This window comes from Talpa occidentalis, unplaced genomic scaffold (genome assembly GCF_014898055.3).
Source record: "Talpa occidentalis isolate TD23 unplaced genomic scaffold, MPIMG_talOcc4v2.1 talOcc4.5, whole genome shotgun sequence".
NCBI classification, from domain to species: domain Eukaryota; kingdom Metazoa; phylum Chordata; class Mammalia; order Eulipotyphla; family Talpidae; genus Talpa; species Talpa occidentalis.
This window is the reverse complement of record NW_023604861.1, coordinates 6,143,316-6,164,424: the sequence shown is the minus strand read 5'-3', so window position 1 is coordinate 6,164,424 and position 21,109 is coordinate 6,143,316. Positions and strand designations below refer to the sequence as shown.

The following is a 21,109-nucleotide window of genomic DNA, read 5'->3' as shown; positions in this document are numbered from 1 at the left end:
GGGCATTTGATAGGAAAGGCTAAAAAGTCAGAACAACTATTGCATACCTCCCCCCTTGCAAGTCTGGGAAAGTCAGCATACAGACCAACAGCGGCGACTGTGGAATATTCACAGGGAGGTTGGTGAAATGACTCAATGGGTTCCCCCCCCTACTTTTGCATTTTTCTCTGATTTAATATTCCCAGCCAGTCAGGGAGGATTCAGACTCCTCTGCTGGTGTTGGGTCTGTAAATCAGTGAGGACAGCATACAGGTGCCGACTATTTTCATTCCTTAATTTCAATCCTACATTCCAATCCTTATATTCCAAATAAATAGGCTTTTTAGAGACTGTTGACGATAAGAGGGGCTCCAAACTACATAAGTAGCAGGAATAGAGTTCAGGACAACCCCCAACTGTTGACAACATTTAGTGTCTTCCTATCACTTGAGAACCCTGGGAACTGAGCTCCCTATCAGCATAACCAGGAAGCAGTCCCCCGCCCAACTCTCTTTCCAGGCCCTGGGACATGACACCCTAACTCGCGAGTTAGGAGTTACGTCCTAACCCATGATGTACTCACCTCTTCCCAGGCAAACATTTCCAGCCCACGGTCCCGTCAACAAGTCGTCACCGCCCTCATGCATCCTCTCCAGCCACTCAGAACTTAATGGGCAGAGGGTGCTGCTCCTCCTGTGGGTGCAGAGCCGCTGGGTACACACTTCACCTGCTGGAGAGGGAGCTAGCAGAGGGGAGAGTTTTTTCATGCAAATGACTTTGGTACTTGTCAAAGCCCGAAGGAGGGGCTCACGGCCACTGCGCAGCCTGGCTGGGGGGTGCAGGAGGATCCAGGGGGTCTTCACTTGGACCTGGTGGCATTTCATGGTCTGGGACATGATTTGGAATCAGCTTTCCTTTTGGACAGTAAACTTACCCAGCTCAGCTCCTGTCACCAGCATCACCTCTGTCTTTACACGATTCCAGGTAGAAGGAATTCATCGAGATAACACAATGTTTTATGCTTGAATTGTGTATTTCATTACTGAGTGGGACATTTTCAAAAGTATTCATTTATCTTATCTTGTTTTCTTAATACGCTGTAATTTAGCCTTAATCTATTCCAACTATTTATCCATCTGCAGATGTCCCAGCCCCATTTTTATTTCCTAGTCTCTAACTCCCCAGTTACTATTTCTCACAAAGCATTTCTACTGGAATGATTTACTAATATCTGAAAATCAGCCCATTGAAGTTAGGGTTCAAAACCCTAACTTTTGCAAAACCACAGATAGTGCTCAGTATAGAATTTCACACTCTAATCAAATCCAGTTTCTCCAAAGGTAGATAAGCCCCGGTGGGGACCAGCTCTGGGCTGGGAGTCAGAAGGCACTGGCTGGGCTTTCTTCTGCTTAGCTCAGCTCTGTCATCCAGCAAATCATTTAATCCCTCATATTTCAGACTCCCTGTCTGCAAAGGAGTGGCCTGACCTACACCTTCTTCAAAGCCTCTTGAAGCTTAAAAATTCTGGTTCTATGATTTTAATATTTAATAATACAATGTAATTGTGCTTGCATTGCACGCTAGTTCGACACAAATCATAAATGGCTCCCAATAAATGGTTGTAATTATAACCTGCAGAGAAAAAAAAATCTATTTTTCAGTCTTTCCTCACTTTATTGGGTTTTCCAATACCAATATCCATGGCTTTGATTTTCCCTGGAAATCATGCATCCTTTATCATTACCATCCTCAACTTCTTCCTCCCTGTTTTCATCATTATCGTTGTGGTCACAGAGGGACCATACACGGAGACCATTATGGGAAATGTCTCTCTAACACCACGATCCTCCTGTTCTCATCCCAAGGTGGGTGGTCCATAGCCATATACTCTACCCTTATCCAGTGAAGATACTTTAGCAGAAGCTTCCTCCCCTATCTGGACGAAGGTTCCTATCCCAGCTCAGAGATGTGCATGGAATATTTAAGAAAACAGGATCTATGAATCCAGAGCCTGGGGCAGGAGGTGGAGAGGGTTGTTAGGGAAGCACAGTTGCATCTCTGCAGTCCACATTCCAGCGGGGTTAGCCTTGTTCTCTGGGCTAGATAGATAAAACCTGGCAGATCTGGGAAGAATCTTAACTGCAGTTTCTTCTGGAATCAAAATGAAAAAGGGCGTTAGTCTGGGAATCAGGAGGAGGGATGGGGGATGGGAGCAGAGGTTACATAATGAAGGACCCCTGCCCACCTAGAAAGGAAAAAAAAAAACATAAACCCCACAGGCTGCACTTCTGGGCAGCTCTGCTGAGATTGCCGCTGCCTCTTGCTGGGTTCTGTCCTTCTGCTCCCTAATAAACATTGTTGCTGCCTTTATGCTGGTGCTTCAGGCATTTCTTTTCTTGAGAGACACCAAGGACCCTCTTGCTGTGGTGCCCAACAGGTCTGAGCATGGCGCCTGGGGGTCACCTGGCAGGGAAGCCTAGCAAGGCCAGGCACCCAGGAACAGGCAGACTCAACATCCACAGTGGGGATGGTCTGGAGACTGCCCAGTTCCCAACTGGGAGGGAGGCCTGGTTCCAGGTGGGCTGGAGAGGCTTGGAATGAAAGTCCTGGAAGCAGCTTTCTGGCTCTGCAGTGGATGCCCCTGGCAAGCATCACACTCACTGTCATAACTAACACCAACGGACCAGCACAGCTGTGCCAGGCGTTATTGTGTCTACTGTCAAAGGCTTATTTTATCCTTCACATATTGCTTGTAGGTGAATGTCTTTTTAATCCTTACATCATAGGCTAAGAATCAAAGAACTAGAGGGTTTAGAAAACGTGGATTCAGTCATATGGGTGGCAGATGACAGAGCCACCGCTAGGAAATGTATGTTTTAGGCACAAAGAGAAGACTTTTTTGGTATTCTTTTGTTCAGATTTATTGTGCCTTTTTTTTTTTTTTAAATTGAGCAAACATTGATTTATAGCACAGTATGTGGTTCAGAGGTAGAGGATCCCACCTCTTCAGATGTATGTTGTCACACCAGAAGACATTTTTCCTACTTACCTCACAATATCCCCCCCAAAAAATATCTAATTGTGAGACTTTTTTCCTACTGAGTTGGGCCATACTTTTTTAAATCTTTTTTTTAAGATTTATTTATTTATGCATACAAGAACTGGGGTACAGGTAAGAGGTGTGGGGGTGGTGAGAGGATTCACTAGAGACTGAGTGGGGACCAGAACAGGCAGACTGACTGAAGTACACTGCTGAGGGGAGCAGCGGGCAAGACAGGAGAGGTCTGCTGCGCCATGTGGGTATCTCCCTGGTTGGGGATCAAACTTGTGCTTCGGAGGCTGCAGACAGCTTCATAGGTTGCGTCTTAACCCCTTGCGCCACCAGGGAAGCCCATGGGGCAGTACTTTTAAACCAGTGTTACGGCCAAACTCCCTCAGGGAAGCAGGCATCACTCAGAGAGGAGGAGGAAGATCTTTACTCTGGCAGCGGCCTGTGCAATGGCAGGCCCAGAGGTGATTTCTCTCCAAAGTCTGAACCCCAGTCAATTAGGTTATTTACTGACAAAAGCAAGGGCTACAGTCATCTGGGAATGCATGAATCAGGGTGCATGTGGCCTTGAGGGCGCTTATCAGCTGTTCCCTGAAACTTTCAGTCTCCAGGCTATGTCCCAACTTCAGCTCATCAACAGGTCAGCCTGACATTTTCCACTTCACCAGGAAGGCACAAGACTCTGAAAATTCATGTACTTGGGCAAATGAGGCCAAAAGTGAAGCTGGGAATCAAAGGAAAACTCTGAGTCTTCTTGGAGCATTTGTCTGAGTCAGGGCTTCCTGTCCTGTGTGGCCTGGGATTGGCCTTCCTGAGCGAGAAGGCTGCTCCCTACCCCCGCCCCACGTGGGGTGACACCCCCTCCCCTTCAGGCAGGCCCTTTGAATGACCACCGTGTGATCTCTAGAGAAATTACCTGGAGATCAACTCTGATGCTAAGGAGTCCTTGAGAGAAATAGTGTTCAAATCCTTTTCAAAATCATTCACCTGAATTATATTTTGCTTTCAGGCAGGGACAACATTCCCTGCTGTAGGAGGCGCAGATGAATGTTCCTGACCTTGGATTTAATGCTGTGACAGTCTCAGTGTTGGGAGGGGGGCAGGGGCTGCTCCTGCCAATGATTTTACATCAGTAGCATCTGATTCTATGGTAGGGTTTCATCACTAAAGTTTTCCTTTCAATCCAATGATTTGGTGCTTCTGAGGTCCACGTTCTTATATAATATATCTGATCTATCAGTTAAAATTTGTAGTGAACGTTTTCCCTTTTAATTTAGTTCTGAAAAAAAAAAAAAAAAAAAGCCCCGTGCATGCACCCTCCTGGGCCTTCCCTGGGGGTGTCTGTCCCTCCCCTGCCTGTCCCCTGGCATCCCCCTGGCTGGCCTCTGCCCACGTGTGCGGGTGAGAAGTCCCCATGGCTGCATCCCCTTTGCAGATGTGAACAGGCTTTTAATTTTAACCAGTAAAATAGGATGTATAGCCAGGTCTGTTAAAATAATCTGAACAGCGTAGCTTAGGAGGCATAGTTTTCCGTAGACACATATTATAACCTTTTTTTGTGTGTATAAATTTGTTTGCTTCCCCAGCTCATGTGGTAAGGGTGCTGTCTGTGTGGACTTATGTCTAGGGATCTGAAGGCTGCTGGTTTCTTCTGTAGCTCCAGTTCTGCTTACTGAAAGTGGGTCATGAGGCCCCCCATAGTCTGTGAGGTGCAGGATGTATTGTATCGGCAGCTTAGGGCACTGCCAAGGAGATTGCCTGACTGTGGAGGTTGCGGTTTTTTTTTTTAATGGTTTTATGGGGGGCAAAGAAAGTAAACCGTTTGCTAGTACTATGTGTTCTCTTCTTGAAGTTCTTTATGTCCATATTTTCCCTTTGGCTTTTACCATAAAATGTCCCAACTCAACTATGGAATTAGGTCAAAGAGAACAAGAAAAGTCATCTAGAGGGGTCACTTTGGCATGGACACTATGTTCTCGTGTGGTCCCTGTCCCCTTAATGGGGGTCCCATGAAGACTTTGGCAATGGATTTTTTGACTTATCATCAGATGCCCACGAAGGGATCAGTCGTGGATGACCTTGAAAAAGGGGGAAAAAACTCCATGTTTGAAAATTTTCCTAACAATAGTTGGGGAAAAGAGAAAGTAGAAATGCAGGAGAGGCTCAGCTTAGGTTCCCACGTCGCCTAACTTGCTCCTCAAATAGAATTCTGTGCCTGGGACACGTTCCTACCTTCTGGTGCTTTAGCTTCGTCCCTGGCTTAGGCCTCGGTGCTCCATCCTCTCGGTTTAACTTTCTCTATGGGCTGAGTCTTTCTCAGATGCCATGCACTGCCTCTGCAGGCATCTGGTGGGCCAGAGGGTTCCCCCCTGCACCCCCCGCCATTCTCTGAGGTCTCTCAGGATAAACCATTAGGATAAAGACAGTAAATTCAAAATAACCCTTACCAGGTTATTCAACTAACTAATATAGCTCCAATAAAATGTGTCCTGAAGACTCTTTATAAATGGTTTTCTCAAACAGCTGCAAACAGAATCCATTGGATTCTTTTTTCTAACAATGAGTTTAATGTAGTGAAATGCCTGCTGACCGATATTGGAAATGAAAGTTTCATTTATAAGGATGCAGTTAAAGCATCGCCAAGTTAAAAATGTCATGGTGCTCTTTGTCACTGAGGTTCGTTATGCTGTATTATTATATTTGCATGAATCCTTCTTCTAGGGAGCTTAATGTTCTTTCTGCAGATTAACCAAGTGCCACAAAATTCTTGTGAGATTATTATGCTTCCAAATTACAGAGAAATTAAAAATCATTTACTAATTAATCCTTCTGAATCTCACAGAATTCAGGAGAACTCAATCCACTTTTTCCATTGGAAAAAAAGTTTCCCTTTTCTGAGGTTTGATTATTGCATTTCCCCCTCAGTCTCTTTCATGTCACTGACTCATTAATGCACAAGTGACATCCTGGTAGGGGATGGCATTTCACAGGCTTCCAACAGCTTTTTCCGAGCAAACAATAGCCAAGACTGCTTGGACACATACATAAATCCTCCGGAGCCCCGTGTCAGCACAGGGGTCAAATGGACTCTAATATCCAGTCTGAAAGTGCCATGGATTTTTTCAGGACAAAAGGAAATAAAGCTTGTTACCCAGTTAAAGTCACTTATAGTTTATCTAACCTAAATTTCCTGTTTTCTCTTGACAGTAAATATTCCTAAAATTAGTGAAATGTTATATTTAAAAAGCAGAGTGACATGGACTTGTGGTTATTAATATCTTACCGGCACCCCCTGTTCTGTTTCACAGCAGGGACAGAGTTTGGTTTCACTTGGGTTCACCTCGTGACTCCTACTACTTGACTTGAAGTCTTCGGCCTCGTCTACCTGGCCTGTCTTTTAGGTTCTGGAATCACTTCTAGGAAGAATTCAAGTAGCCTGGATCTGGTTATGCTTCTGGAGGGAAAGAGAGCAAAACAGGGGGCTGGGGAGGAGTCTTTTCGCAATCCATGGTCTTTCCATTGCAGCCCAGTCTTCTGGAAACCTCTGGATCACTCTCCCCTCCTGCAAGTCACAGCAAGGGCTGACCATAGTGTGGTGAGTTGTCAGGCTGTGCCACCTTCTAGCGCCAGGGCAGCCAACCCTACATGGCCAGCTCATCCTCTAGTCCTGATGTGATTTCATAGACATACCACACACTTATAAAGATCCCCAAACTACTGATGCTTATGACAGCACCTGTCACACGAGTAGGATAATTACTTTAAGCTCTTAATAGTCTTTAATTTTTTTTCCTGCATCTTTTTAATTTTTCTTTTTTTATTTGAATATTTTATTTTATATAATTCTTACATCTTTTTTCATCTTTGCACAATGTATGCATTTTCATTTTGGTTATATTCCCCATACAATTGCACCTCCCCCCTTATTTTGACTCTAGTCCTTCCTTTCCCTCCCCCTCCCTCCCCCCCCCCCAGTGTGTCTCTGGTTTATAGTTGCTTGTTGATTTTGATTTTTACTTTGTATTGATTAGTCTTTTTCCTGGTCTCTTATTTAGGTTTTCTAAATTCCTGCTATGAGTGAGTCACTAATAGTCTTTAATTTTTATGTAAATTAGTATTTTTATAATCCAATTTAAGAAAGCACGTTGCTTATTAAAACACAGATTAAGAAAACACATTAAACCATGTATGGCAAATGAGTTACAAGAAGGTTCAGCTCTTATATCCACATATAAGCCCAGGAATTGGAATGTGCCTGCACCAGAAGCCCTGTGTCCCAGGAAATCTGCCCTAACTCTTCCCCTTCAGATGTGATCATTTATTTCTACACTTCCTGGACAAGCACTTATGGGTACCTGCCACACACCAGCCTTTCTCCCCCACCTGAAATGTCTAGAGTGGCATTTCAACTCCCTAAGATGCAGCTCTGGGAGGATTTCATTGTTTGGTCTGCAAATCATTCCCAAGCACTGCTAGAGATATGCTGCTTTGATGACCTGGGCACAGGTAGGACACCCCTACAGCGTTTTTTAATAAAAAGTACTAAATAAATACATTTTTATTGATATTTTTACTATTCAGTGCCTTGTGTTGGTATTTATGAGACAAATATGAATAGACCACAAAAATTTGTTTCAACAAAGTTTGTAGTCTAAAGGCAATGGACATAATGCAAAGGAAATGTTACTAATAAAAATGCCAAAGGCTTTTTTTCCTCTAAAAATGCTCTTTTTCTCATTTGCCTGGTTACAGTGTTTGCAATAGAAGGAGGAAAATGATTTGGGGTGTTTCTTTTCTCCCTTAGTCATTTCTGGGAGAGAAGAGAGAATGAGGCCAGGTAAATTGGTTGGTCCTCAGTCGTCATCCGTCGTCACCCTGCCATCTCAGCTTGCACACTCTAACCATTTCCTGCCTCTAATTTAAATGCGGTGCTCCTGGGATCATATGTGTACCCAACAAAGCCACATCGATCGGGAGAGGTTTATTCAAGCTGGCATAAAATTTGAAACAAGTGCTATTTTCAACCAGCCAGATGTCATATTTGGTGAAAATAATTATGGGATAATCAATTTGAAAGCATCCAGTGTCTCACCATACTGTGAAATTTGGGAAGGTGAAAACCAGGAGTCAGGCAGGAGAATCCAGACAATGGAAGGCTAAAGCTGTGTGCTTAGCTCCATGTATTCTTTTTCCTGAACGTGTTGACCTGCTTTTCTTAAGATGATCTGTTGTCAGGGTCAGCAATGGAGGTTGTCATCTGCCCAACCACGTTGGAGACGTTGGGATGTAGTAAGGACCCTCAGGATCTTCTCTCCAGAAAGGGCTGTTGGATCTGTGGGAGAAATGGCAACAGGAACTTGACTTGATGGTCATAAAGCAGGGAATGTGAGCTATTATTCTGAAACAATGAAGGAAAATACACCACATTCTTACCTTGGAGTCTACAGTCAAGGAAAGACCTCAGGGCCAGTCAGGAATGTGTCCTCTGGCTGGCTGGATGACCAGTTCTTGCTCATGGTTAGTAGACAGCAGGCCTTTGATGGACATAGACAGGCAGCTCTGAAATGACCTGCAGCGTGGCCTTCAGGGGAGTTCCCCTCCAATTTCTCAATAAATGAGGAGACCCTAGAAACAATGGTTATCAGAGGGGACCAGGGGTAAGTTAATTGTATTAAAGGAGTCAATGATATGATGGAGGACAGAAACTAGATTTTTGCTGGAAGCTGCAATGTCATAGTTATAATGCTGCCCACCTGAACCCTATGCAATATTGTAAACTGATGTTACTTCTAAAATTTTTTTAAAAAGATAGTAAGAGCACATTGTAATTTTATATACAAATACCATGAACTAATGAAGCAAATGTTTGTGAATTTTTTAAATACCTGTGTCAAAATTTTCATCAAGATGAAATAGCATTTTCATCAAAATGCTATTATCTTTATATCGTGAGTTTTCTAATAAACATTTTCACAAATTGATTTTTATAGATAAAACTATACATGGCCTGTGGAATTTTGTCACATGGCCAGGGAATGCTGGCCATGGTTCAATGCTGAAGCAGAGATGTCGGATGAGCTTTCCACCGTAATCAGAAGCCTTTGTCCCTATTTTGCAGGAAGAGAATTTAAAGAAGTCAAAATACATAGCTGGTTGATTGACTCATGGCTTAAACTTGCCTTTGTAGCTAGCTGCTCTTCTGTCTTGTCTATGTCTAAAGTGAAAATCTACCTGGAGGGTTTCTATAATGTACATTGCACTTGGAGAAAATGGCATCTTCCCATAATGTCAAAGTTAAAACAGCATCGTACAGCCTTTTTGCACAATTACGGGTAATTCTACATAAAATGGAAGAAGGTAAGGACAAAATAGAGTGTTCACAAGGTCATCTGCCCATGAAGTACTTAATATTGGGGCATTTTGGATGTCCATGCTGTGTTTTATGCTATTTCCAAATCTCAAGCTTTTTCTACTTACTTATTATAAACACTTAAAGCATAGACCTTCACAAAAGGCCAAAATTAATAGTATATTCACACAAAGCACATACACTGGAATGATAATTCTCCCGTTAGATGGATTCTTAGTAGAATGGATTGTCAGTAGAAGTGACTAAAAGGATATTTGTGCTTCTCTTCAAATCATGTGCTTTGGCAATCAAAGAAAACAAAGACTCTAGTAAAAGAGTATGAACATGAATGCCGTTTTTACCAATTTCTAGAATGTTTTCTGAGTGCCTGCTATGGATTAGGTGTGTACATCTCTTAAGAACTAGTCTGGGCCTCCCTGGTGGTGCAAGGGGTTAAGCAGCACACTGTGAAGCAATCTGCAGCCTCTGCAGCACGAGTTTGATCTCCAGCCAGCCAGGGAGCTACCCACATGGCGCAGCAGACCTCTCCTGTCTCCCCCGCTGCTCCCCTCAGCAGTGTATTTCAGTCAGTCTGCATGTTCTGTTCCCCACTCTGTCCCTGGTGAATCCTCTCACCCCCCACATCTCTGGTCTGTACCCCAGCTCTTGTATGCATAAATAAATAAATCTTTTTTAAAAAAGAACTCATAGTCTGGCAGAAGATAAAAATGAGTGAATAAAGGACTGTAGCACAATATGAGCTATTTAAGAGACAGGTGTTCTGTGGAGGAACTCTAAGTAGGTAATGACCAGCTGTGCTGGAGGATTTAGGGAGGAATAATGAGTAAGGATATTTTGAGTAATGGATATTTTAAAAATAATATTCATTATTTTATCAATCTTTTCAGAGTGCCTTAGTGTATTTCAGGCTCTGAATTTGGTGCTGGGAATACAAGGGTGACTACACATAACTCTCAGGAACTACAAAATGTCCAAGACTTTTACCCTCCTTGTAAGCTAGCAAGTTAGCTTGGTGGTTCCATGGGTGCTAACAAATACACGAAACTCCTGGGTCAGAGACAAAGGAGTTTATTCCCCATGACACAGCAGGCAGCGTAAGTTTCACATTCATATCAGCTCTTGCTAGTCACTGTGGGAATTGCAATGTGATTGCTGAGCACATTCATCTGAATTCATATTTTCTTCTTCTTCACAAAATCTTACTATTTTTTCTTCTAATTTACTTGTTGCATTGAAATTTTAGATTGTATTTCCATTTAGTTTTTACATAGTTCTTTTTGATTAATGAAAATGACTTTTGATTTGTATTTACTTTGTATTTTCTACTACAATTTTATTATTTCACATGGTCATGCTCATATAACCTTGCTTTTTCTTCATAAATATCTCAGTGTTATCTTTCCTTTGGTTTGATGTTAAGTTAGATTATTGAATGTATTACTCAGGTTTACTCATTTTAAGCAGTTCATTTTCTTTGTTTTCTTCCCCTGCTTTTATTAAGACTTTGTCCTCTCATATTTCATTTATAATATGGGCTTACTTATTTCCATTCTTTTGTTTTTAATTCATAATCATTTAACACTTATAGATCACTGATTTGTCAGCATGCATATGAGGCCACATGGGATTTGGGATATATCTCACAGACATTCACATATGCAAACAGAATACTTGAAACCCGTGAGTCTTAAGATGGCATTTTTGCCCCGCTCTGTAGGTTTCTGTACACAGGGAAATCGCCTGCTTCTTTGCTCAGAAGGGAGATTCTCCAAAAAAAGTTAAATAAAGGATATAGAAGTTCAACAATGTAATGTATATTTTTTCTTGTATTTAATGTTAAATGCAAAACATCATTCTTATAGAAGGAAATACAGTAGTGCATAAAGAAAGAAGTTGAGAGACCCTCCACCCCCACCCATGTCCCCTATTCACTGTAGTAAGTTAGCCATGTTCTGAATCCTCTGTTGCTGCCCCGGTCTCTGGCAATGCCCGCAAGAGCATGATCTAGGGCTCTATCTTGGCCTGAAGGACCGTTCCTAGTCACAGTTCCATCCTCTTCCTGTTGCTGATACCCCCAGAGGCAACTGTACCACTGAATTACCCAACCACTGAACCCACGGATGGAAGCAAATTGGGGTGACAGCTTTCATTGTTCAGGGACTATTATGCTGAGGACAGAAAAGAAACTGGACTCACTGGGAATAAGTTTGGAGATTTGAAGTTTACCTTGGCAGCAAAGTCCCAGTGACTATTTTTTAGCTGCATGTCAGCCCTAGGAAGAGAGTGCTGCAACAACATGAAAGAGATCTATTAGCAAGAGGCTTAGCTACTTCTGAAGAGGTGGGTTTTCCTACCAAGTGAGTATTCTCTTGATGATGGGCCTACAGTAATGTGCTCGACATGGAACTAACCTGAGGATATTCACATGTCCTCAAATGGACTGGGCACTGCTGAGCTAAACAAGACCTTCCTAATGTGTTGAATCTTTCTTCTTGGTTTGATTTTTTTTTTTTTTTGATGAAATACCAGGAGGCATAACTATCTACTTTCATATACCTCCTGTGACATTGCTGATAGAAGAAGTGAAAAACTTATTCAGTGGCTAAAGACAAAACTAAAATGCCATGGCCACAACAATGGGATCAATTTCTAGAGAGAACTGTGTCAATAGGTCTTTGATGGTTGGCATTTCTATCACAGCCTCTGTGAAAGGACACAAGCAGCGGGTAGCAGGATGATGGGAAGATGCACCAAACCTTCAGGGTAGGGGACAAGGAGTGTGCACAGGCCAGCAGGGAAATTTCACAAAGCAGCCCCCAGGTGGGTCTCTTCCCCTCCATGCCCTCAACTCACCTCTGCCTAAAGCTCCACAGAACATCTCCTCGCCAGGAGGGATTCCTGGCCCAGAGGACACACAAGAGGCTTTCTGAGATAGAATTTGTTTTAGCTTCCAGGTCTTTTCTTTTTTCTTTTTTTAGCCTGTGACTTGCACATGATGTCTGCTCTCCTTCGGCTCCTGTGACCTATGAGGTGCTTGTCTCTTGAGTTCTCTCTTGACTCTGAACTGATCACCCACTGCAATATGAAAAAAAATGATATGCTTCTAATTTCTAAGGATTAGAAATTTTCATTATTTTCCCCCATCACCATCCCCAAAAGCCCTTTGATCCTTTCTGACTCCCTCCTCCCTCTCAATCTTAGAAAATTCAATTTGATTATGAATACCAGCTAGTTTATAATTATTTTGCTTTGTCAATTCATTTATGCTGGCTCATTGTTGTACTCAGATATCAGAAAACATACAATATTTGTCTTTATCTTTCCGACTTGCTTTACTATACATAATTCCCTGAAGTGCTTTCTATTTTGTTATAAATGGTAGTTTTGGTCTTTCCTTATAACCAAACAGTATTCCATGATGTGGCTGTACATCTTTCTGGTCTAATCCCCATCAGTGGACACTTAGGTTGTTTCTATGTCCTGATTATTGTAAATTATGGTGCAATAAACACTGTGGAACACAGAATTTTTTGAATTTATGCTTTCATTTTCTTCAACAAACCAGTTTGTTCTGTCTTTTAAGATATAGAAGCTGATGATTTATAAAATTTTTTATGCACCTCTGGCTACACCCCAGTTCTTGTATGCATAAATAAATAAATCTTTAAAAAATTTACATGTTCACACATTTGAAATGTTTTAATTTTCAAACTTGTGTTTTTATTCATTAAGTTTCTGGCATTCAGAGAAAATGGCCTACCCTGGGGACACAGACTAGTTATCGTTATTATATTTTAATTTTTTTCCACCACCACCGTCTCTTGTAACCCTTAGTATGTCCTAGTTATAATGCCCTTCATAGGTTGGTTCCAAAGTTCCCTTTTAAAAGAATTCTTTTTCTTCAAAGTTGATTTTTCAGAAAGATGCAAGCTTGTCTTGACCTTTTTATGATGGTAAAAATACTTAACGGAATATACCATTTTAATCATTTTTAAATGTACAATTTAGGGGCATTAAGTACCTTTTTTCATATTAGATAACTATCACTACTAGCCCTATTCCCAGGACATTTTTTATTTCATTTTCTATGCGGCATTTTGACTATCTGTAATTATTTATCTAAATTATTATAATAAATGGATATAAACTGATGAGGTGTGAAGTGAAGAATGATGACTCTAGGGCTGGAATGGACATGCATAAAGGGCATTGATTCCATGAGAAAAGCAGGTGATGATCAATGTCTGGCAAACCTTCTCCTTCTCAGTAACCAACACAGTCATCATTAACAGCTGGTCATAAGCAACATCAACATGGCTTTATTAAATGCAGTAAATACCCAAGCCCTATTTATAGATCGCTCAGACTGACAGCCCCTGCAAACAAACTGTAACTATTACTTTGATTGCTAACCACAAAAAATTAACCATTTCCTAAATTTGCCCATTCTATAACAAAAAATTCACTATATTCCAAAGAATCTTTCATGGGTTGGTTCACCCTCCTCAAGTCAAAACAAAATACTCACCCCTCATTTTAACTTTATTTAAAAGCATGAAGTGATATCATGTCCATGTTCGAAAGGGAATGATGCCATCAAGCCTGGTTTGCTTAGCACGATGTGATTGTTTCAACATTGTCATCAGATGCTATCATTATTATTCTTCAGAAGGGTTTATTTATGGACCTAATGGCAGTGACTTTCCCTAGGCAAGGATGCATGGGAGGAAATATGGATTTAGCAAAGCAGAGAACCATTCTAGAATGAACAGGCAAGTCACATCATGTGCAAGTCACAGGCACTCCTATAATTGCTTTAAAGTGCTAAATATCAACTGAAACCCTTTAGACTAATCTCTTTGAAAGACATTCTTCTTAAATTTCCTGTTGCTAACTTCAAGTCAGAATTGTTTTACAACTGTGATGATTTACTGCAATAATTAATTTAATTTAACAATGTGCCTGCGTAGACAGAATATGCACTGACCTTCAGAGAATGAAGAATACTAGAAAAATTAAATCTGCCCTTTGCTGATTTCTCTCATTTACTGTTTTTTTTTTTTTTTTTTGACTGCAGGAAGAGAATGGGAGGTGAATTTAATTTGCAGAAACTATGAGTTTACCTCTGTAGGGCATTATAAATGAGAACTCTGAAAGGAGGTACAGAATTGAGTGTAAAGGAAGAGTAATTGCGTACAAAGTAGTGTGGCAGACACAGTTTAAGTGAACTCCCAAAGAGTCACACCCTGTGTGATCGATCCTTCGTCTTTGACTAGAACCTGGGAGTTAACTTTAACTAGTACAATATGGCAAAAGGGATAGCATGTCGCACCAATGACTATGTTAACTCACTGGCAAATGTGAGGATGTTTTGTCAGTCTATTTAGAACTAATCAAAAGGGAGATTATACTAAATGGAATTGACCTAATTTATTGAGCTCTTAACAGAAAGTCCATTTCTTCCCTAAGTTAGAGACTCCAAGTTACAGAACTCTTTCCATCCTTCACTGGTTTTATAGAGGCAAGTTGTCATAAGTCTTCCAATCACAGGAAATGGATTTCACCAACAACTGGAGAGACACTGCAGGGGCGGGGGTTGGGTTGGGGGGAACTTTCCCATATTCAAACCATCGGATGAGAACATGGGCAGACATTGGCCTTCATAGTAGCCTTTTGACCTCTTGAGCAGAGAACCCAGATGCATTATGACCACAGGTGGTGGTGGTTGTTGTTTTTAATCTGCATAACCTGTGAGATAATAAATAGGTGTTTTAAACCTCTCAATTTGTGGCATTTATGCTACAAAAGAAAACATGATGAAATAGTTTCCTTGATGGCTTCAGCTAAGGGAGAGAGAATTCCTTCTCTCAGACAAATCAAAATATCTCAGACAAATCAAAATATGTAATTCCTCTCTGTTTGCAGGCTGATTTAAATGCTGTGGTTCTAATTTGGAATTTTGTCTATGTCTGAAGAACTGGTCTACTACTCCTTCTACTTCTTTCTTTGTGGACTATTTTTATGATGCTGATAAAAATACCTAAGGGAGTGTTCTTAAAATAATACCCTCTCTGACTAATAGTAGCACTTATTCCTGTGCATTTTGAGTTTCCCTACAATTCTCTCTCCTTAACACTCAATTCTGAACCTCCTTTCTGGGTTCTTATTTATAAGGCCTACATTGGTAGACTCACTAGTTCTACAAATTAATATTATTTCCCATTCTCTTCCTGGATATTTTTCAAAATAGACTAGAGAAGAATGACTAGTTTAATAATTGTTTCCCCTGAATGTGTCTGATCTTGGTTAAGTCATTTCACTTCCCAGCTGAAGTGGACACTCCCTTTCCACTCGCCAGTATATGCGATGCCCTGGTTTCATTTACTCCATGTTTGTGTCTTGCATTTGCTATGCTCCTGTGTTTCCCCCTCATTTATGCTTGGCCAGGGTGGCTTCGTTCAGCTTGCCTTCCCCTTTTCTTTCCAACTCTGGGTCTATTCTTGTCCCTCCACCTCTGCATTGTAAGACATTTCTGTCCCCTTTTCTCAGAAAGATTTATCTCCACTTATTCCCATTTTCTCCTTAACAAGTTGCAGATTTAGAAATGTGGAGTTTAGATTCCATGTTTCCTTTGTTAGATTCATGTTTCATGTTTATTTTTCCCCGAGAAGTTGTGAACAGATGGACACGCACCTTTGCGTGAGCACGAGGTCTTGCATCATTGGACACACGTCATGTGTGAGCATCTCACTGGAGCTCTAGGTTTGTGGGACTATCATTTGCAGGTTGGAAGTAAACATGAAGGCCTTTCTGATGGGATGTATGCTCCTTTGAGAATCAGAAGCGTTAGTGAGAACCTTGGCCAGGGGACGCCTGCCATGGGATGAACGTTTGTGGCCCCCAAGATTTACATTGCTATTTTAATTCCCATTGGAACAGTAAAAAGGGGTGCCTTTGGGAGGTTTTTAGAACACGAGGGTGGAGACCTCATGAATGGTATTAGTGCCCTTTATAGAAGAGACCTCAAGAGCTGTCCATTTGAGCTTGGAATAAAGTGACAACTGAGAATAGACAAAATGAGAGGAGTAGAGAATTGTAGGGTCACTCAAAATGACAGGAGTAAGTGCAACTATTAGTCAGAGAGGGGGATTATTTTAAGAGAGACCTCACCCTTTCCGCCCTGTGAGGACACAGCAAGAAGGCATTCACATATGAACCTGAAGGGGGGTTCTCACCGGACACCCAATCTTTCTGCACCTTGATCTTGAACTCCCCAGCCTCCAGAATGGTGAGAAATAGATCACCATTATTCACAAACAACTCAATCAGTGGTTTTCTTCTTACAAGCTGGAGAGATTAAGACAGACACGTTGTGCTCTCATGCTCTGGGGTAAGTGGTTTGTCTTTTCTTTTGATGAACTTCCCTTATGTTGATCTGCTTGCCAAGGCTGCCCCCTCCTTCCCCCACAGGTCTGACATCTGTGCCTTGTTCTCTGAAGCAGGAATTCAGAATATATTACAGCACGATACACCAGATCATTGCTTGGGTGTGTCCTGTACCAAGACATAGCAGTGGTTTGGTGTCCTGCCCATTAGTGTGATTTGTGTGGCAGGAAATACTTTCATGTGTGCTGTGAATTCGTTTTGTCTGGAAATTCTTCCTTTACTAAAAATCTTCCATTCTTTCACTTAACAAACATTTAGTGAGTGATTATGCTATTCTAGGAAGTATGCTGAAGACGACTGAGGGTATGAAAATGATGAGGGTTTGAAACCATTCTCCTACCAGATATAACAGATGTGAAATACCCTGGAAGGCGCCCCCCGATCTGGTGGGTACATGTCTGCTGTGATGTGAGGTCAGGCCATGGTAAGACTTAGTAAATCAGGATTTCTGCTATGGAGCTTGGAGAACCACAGGACTTCTCTTGTGATTCTGTGCACACCAAGTTTTAGAACATTATTACTTGGTGCCAAAATAATGTCATTGTTCTGATCATGATAAGAACAATTTCCCCAAGTTTCCCCAATTTCTTATGCCTTTAAGAGAATATTATAATTTTAAAAGAGAAATCAGAGGCTCCTTAAAATGATTTTTGCTAATCAAAATTAGCATTTGGGGTAAGGCTAGAATTCCTGTGCCTTTATAATTCCCTTGCACTTGCAAGTCTAAAGCTTTTGATATGGTCTTTCATAATTGCACTTCAGATTAATGGAGCACCATTGACCCTGTGAAATCAAGTTCTGAAATTGACCTACAAGTAATGAATTCTTAATAAGGATGTATTATTCACATCTGCAGTAATTATTTTGGGCTAATAATATTCTAGATAAAAATGATCTTGGAAAATATTTCACATGTTATACTTCCTGATCTAAAAACACAACTTAATAATGTATAATGTATAGTTCTTTTTAATTTTTCTGCAATCACTGAGTATGAGGTACTGCCCTGAGTATTTATAGATATACATATAAAACACTTATTTATTTAAATGTTTGAGTTTAATCACATGAAATTAATGCCCTAAATTATAATGCTTTTTATGAGTTATTGCTTTGTATTGTGAGATGTGAAACATTTCTAATGTTTAATTTATGCTCTGTATTTTCATCTGATGATATATAAATGAGGACATATTCTAAAATTAGAAGACAAATAGTCTATATGAAATATTCTGTCCTAACCACCCTCATCTTTTACATTGTATGAAGTGTGTTGATTGGCTTATACAAACCTTATAATTAAGTAAACATTTATTGCTGGATTGAAGATAAAGGGAAATGTGCATCTGAAAGCAACCAAAATGGTGTAGACATCAGCTAAAAACTTGCTAAGTTTCAGTATTGAAATTACCAAGGCTTGATAGCCTCCAGTGAATGTCTCCCTTGGAAAAAAACTAATCGCTGTAAGAAGTGCATCAACCCTTCCAGGTCACCGAGGTGCTGGTTACTGAATAACATCTAATTTTCATTTTTTAGTTAGGAATCATTTTTAGGACTAATTTTCTAAAATCTCTCATTTCTTCTTTGATGTCATCTGCATAGTCAGAGAATAATACAAAGGATGATCAACACATAAACAAGTGAATTAGATCTATTAATAATTATCTCCACTAAAATATGAAAATTCCTTCTCCTTATATGTAAAAATAATTCTATCTGCTAATATCATGACATTTCATTTCCCGCATTGTTGTCAAAATCACCTGCATTTAATAGCTGAATTTTAAATCCTTTGATTCCCCTTTTATATCAGAGTTTAACCTTGGGTATCAAGCAACCCCTGAAAATACTGCCTTAAAGAGTGGGAGCCACGTGGGTCTGCTGTGTGCACGTCCTCACACCCTCGCACTCACGGCTGAACTTGGGGCACATGGGTCCTTCCATCCAGATGTGCAGCTGCTGCCCCAGGCGAGGGCACTTGGGCTGCCCAGCCAGCACGTCCTGCCGACATCCGCCACCAGAGGGCGCCCATATTCCTTCCATCTAAGCATCAAAATACAAAGTGCAACTCACATGAAGTTCGCATCAAATAAAAGGTGTTGTAGGAATTTATGCTGTATTTTCCTTTAGGGGGAACAGGTGCCAAACCCACTGTGTTCTTGTACAAGAACAAGCCCCAGGAAGGAGACATTTCTGTTGAAACAAAGTGATTCAATGATGTCCTGGACTCTGCTTCTGGAGGCCGTGGGATGGGCTTAGCTGTACCAGTGCTCAGTGATGTCACTGAAAAAATATAGGCTCTGGTTAATTTGGGTACAAATACATTTTTTATGAATGATGTCAAATAGAACTGATGATTTTTAGTACAGTTTTTAATCACAACTCAGATATAAATGTACATATACATAAATAATTGTCTGAACATATATAAGTATATATTTACAGAGATCTATAAAAGTATATATTTACATATATATTGATATATAATCCTGAAAAATGAACTGTGTATATTTGTGTGTGTGTGTGTGTAGAAGAACTGGGGTGCAGGCCAGAGGTGTGGGGGTGGTGAGAGGATTCACCAGAGACAGAGTGGGGAGCAGAACAGGTGGATCCACTGAAATACACTGTTGAGGGGAGCAGCGGGTGAGACAGGAGAGGGCCGCCATGTGGGTCAGCTCCCTGGCCAGGCATGGAACTCTGGCCATAGTGATGATAGCTCTGAGACTTAACTCTAGGCCACCAGGGAGGCCCGCACTGTATATATTTTTGTTAGCCCACTAGCATATAAGACAAGATGGTGGTGCTTCCTTGAGGGGCTGGTGAGGGGACTATTGTCATGAACCTTGGGCATTTCCACTGGAGAAGAAGGCAAGGATTGCTCTCTCTGTGGGCCTTCAATAACTTGTGTTATTTGAGAACCAGCCACAGGAGCTGAGGCTGACCAGAGCAACTTGATGGCTTTCTAGAAGCAGCAGACACATTTCCCATTTTTTGTTTTATTTATGGTCATTTATCTGGCTTTGCCATCCCCAAACCCCCAAACCTGCCTGTTCTACCATTCGCTGCTTCAAGACAAAACATACTTTAGTGGGTAAGACCTTTAATGGAAAGGAACGTTAATATAATTAGTGTGCAATACAGAAAAGGTGAAGAACAAATTTTCCAAATCAAGCACCCAGAGTGACCCATCCCCTCATGGGCAAATGTCCAGCCAAACAGTGTTGGCCCAAAGCAGGGTTGCTGAGGCCTGAAACCTGCCCCAAGTGTAAGGCACCTCCTGGTGGGGACCCATAGAGAAGGGGCAGAAAGGGCCGACGAGCAGGTCTAAGACAGAAGGAGCAAAATTAAAATCAAGATAAAAGCTGCCCTTGTCAGCCTCCCCACGAGCCTCACCCATATCTCTTTCAACCAGTCCAGGACCAAGAAGCAAGTGCAGCTTCTTCACATGTCTCTGCTCCCTGTGCCTCCTCCCGGTGTCCTTCTGGCTCCCTAATCTTCCTTCCTTCTCCAGTCCCCTCTTCAGCTTCTCCTCCTCCTTGGTCAGCTCCACCCTTCCTGGGGCAGGGAACCTGGAACCTCCACTTTTCCTGGAGGCCAGTCTATTACAAAGTCACATAGGATCACAAATTTACAGGAGAGCAAATTTCAAAACAAAACAAAACGAAAATAGCACCTTTAGGAAGCCTCGGAATCCAGGTGAAACATTTCAAATGAGTCATCAGATGGATCTTCTCTGTGATGTTTTCAAACCACAATTCATGTCTCATCAGTAAATGAAAATGCTCCTTAGCCATTTTATCCTTTTCAATTACTTCTCTTCAAGAATGCATTCCTTATTTCTGCACTTAAATGTGCATCCAAGAGAATAACAACGTGGAGGGGCTGATTAATTCAATTATACACCCACACCTAGATGCTGTCTTTTTGACTGTAAGACTGAAATATTGTGTGGCAGAGGAAAATTAAACAATCTGCTCCCCCCTTCTCCATCATGTTCTTCTGGTCTAAGAATTACTATTATTTTTTCTTTGGAGACCAGGATAAGGAATGGAACCCATTTTGGTTTATCTTGTACTTTTTGAAATAGTTTTCAAGAAGTGTTTTGAATTCTCTTCTAATCTGTGTTTGGAAATGGTATTTCTCGGTGCAGGCCTTTCCCTGCATCCTCTGCGCTCACCACTGCTTTCTCTCTGGAAGACAGAGGTGCTTAAGACGCCTAATCCTTAGGCGTAGATTGCCATGTCTAAACGAGCTGCGGGTATGAA

General features: G+C 41.3%; 1 protein-coding gene and 1 long non-coding RNA gene across 7 annotated transcripts in view; one reads left to right on the top strand and one right to left on the bottom strand.

Moving 5' to 3' along the window:
- LOC119259756 (uncharacterized) overlaps positions 1-8,391 on the bottom strand; it is a 34,477-nt gene extending 26,086 nt beyond the window's left edge. For all 3 annotated transcript variants that reach the window (XR_008554400.1, XR_008554399.1, XR_005128545.2), the window contains exons 1-3: positions 8,121-8,391; positions 6,312-6,482; positions 563-721 (exon numbers count right to left, since the gene is read on the bottom strand). This is a non-coding gene — a long non-coding RNA (uncharacterized LOC119259756). The remainder of the gene's footprint in view (positions 1-562; positions 722-6,311; positions 6,483-8,120) is intronic.
- ITGBL1 (integrin subunit beta like 1) overlaps positions 1-21,109 on the top strand; it is a 148,541-nt gene that overhangs the window by 20,469 nt on the left and 106,963 nt on the right. The window contains exons 1-2 of one of the 4 annotated variants that reach the window (XM_054701819.1): positions 8,475-8,685; positions 9,216-9,385. The exons of 1 other annotated variant lie outside the window; for it this stretch is intronic. In XM_054701819.1, coding sequence (XP_054557794.1) covers positions 9,298-9,385 — 88 coding nt within the window. In that variant the 5' untranslated portion in view covers positions 8,475-8,685; positions 9,216-9,297. Of the gene's footprint in view, positions 1-8,474; positions 8,686-9,215; positions 9,386-21,109 lie in introns of those variants that run through there. 2 more of the 4 variants (XM_054701820.1, XM_037528729.2) reach the window with 2 other exon arrangements.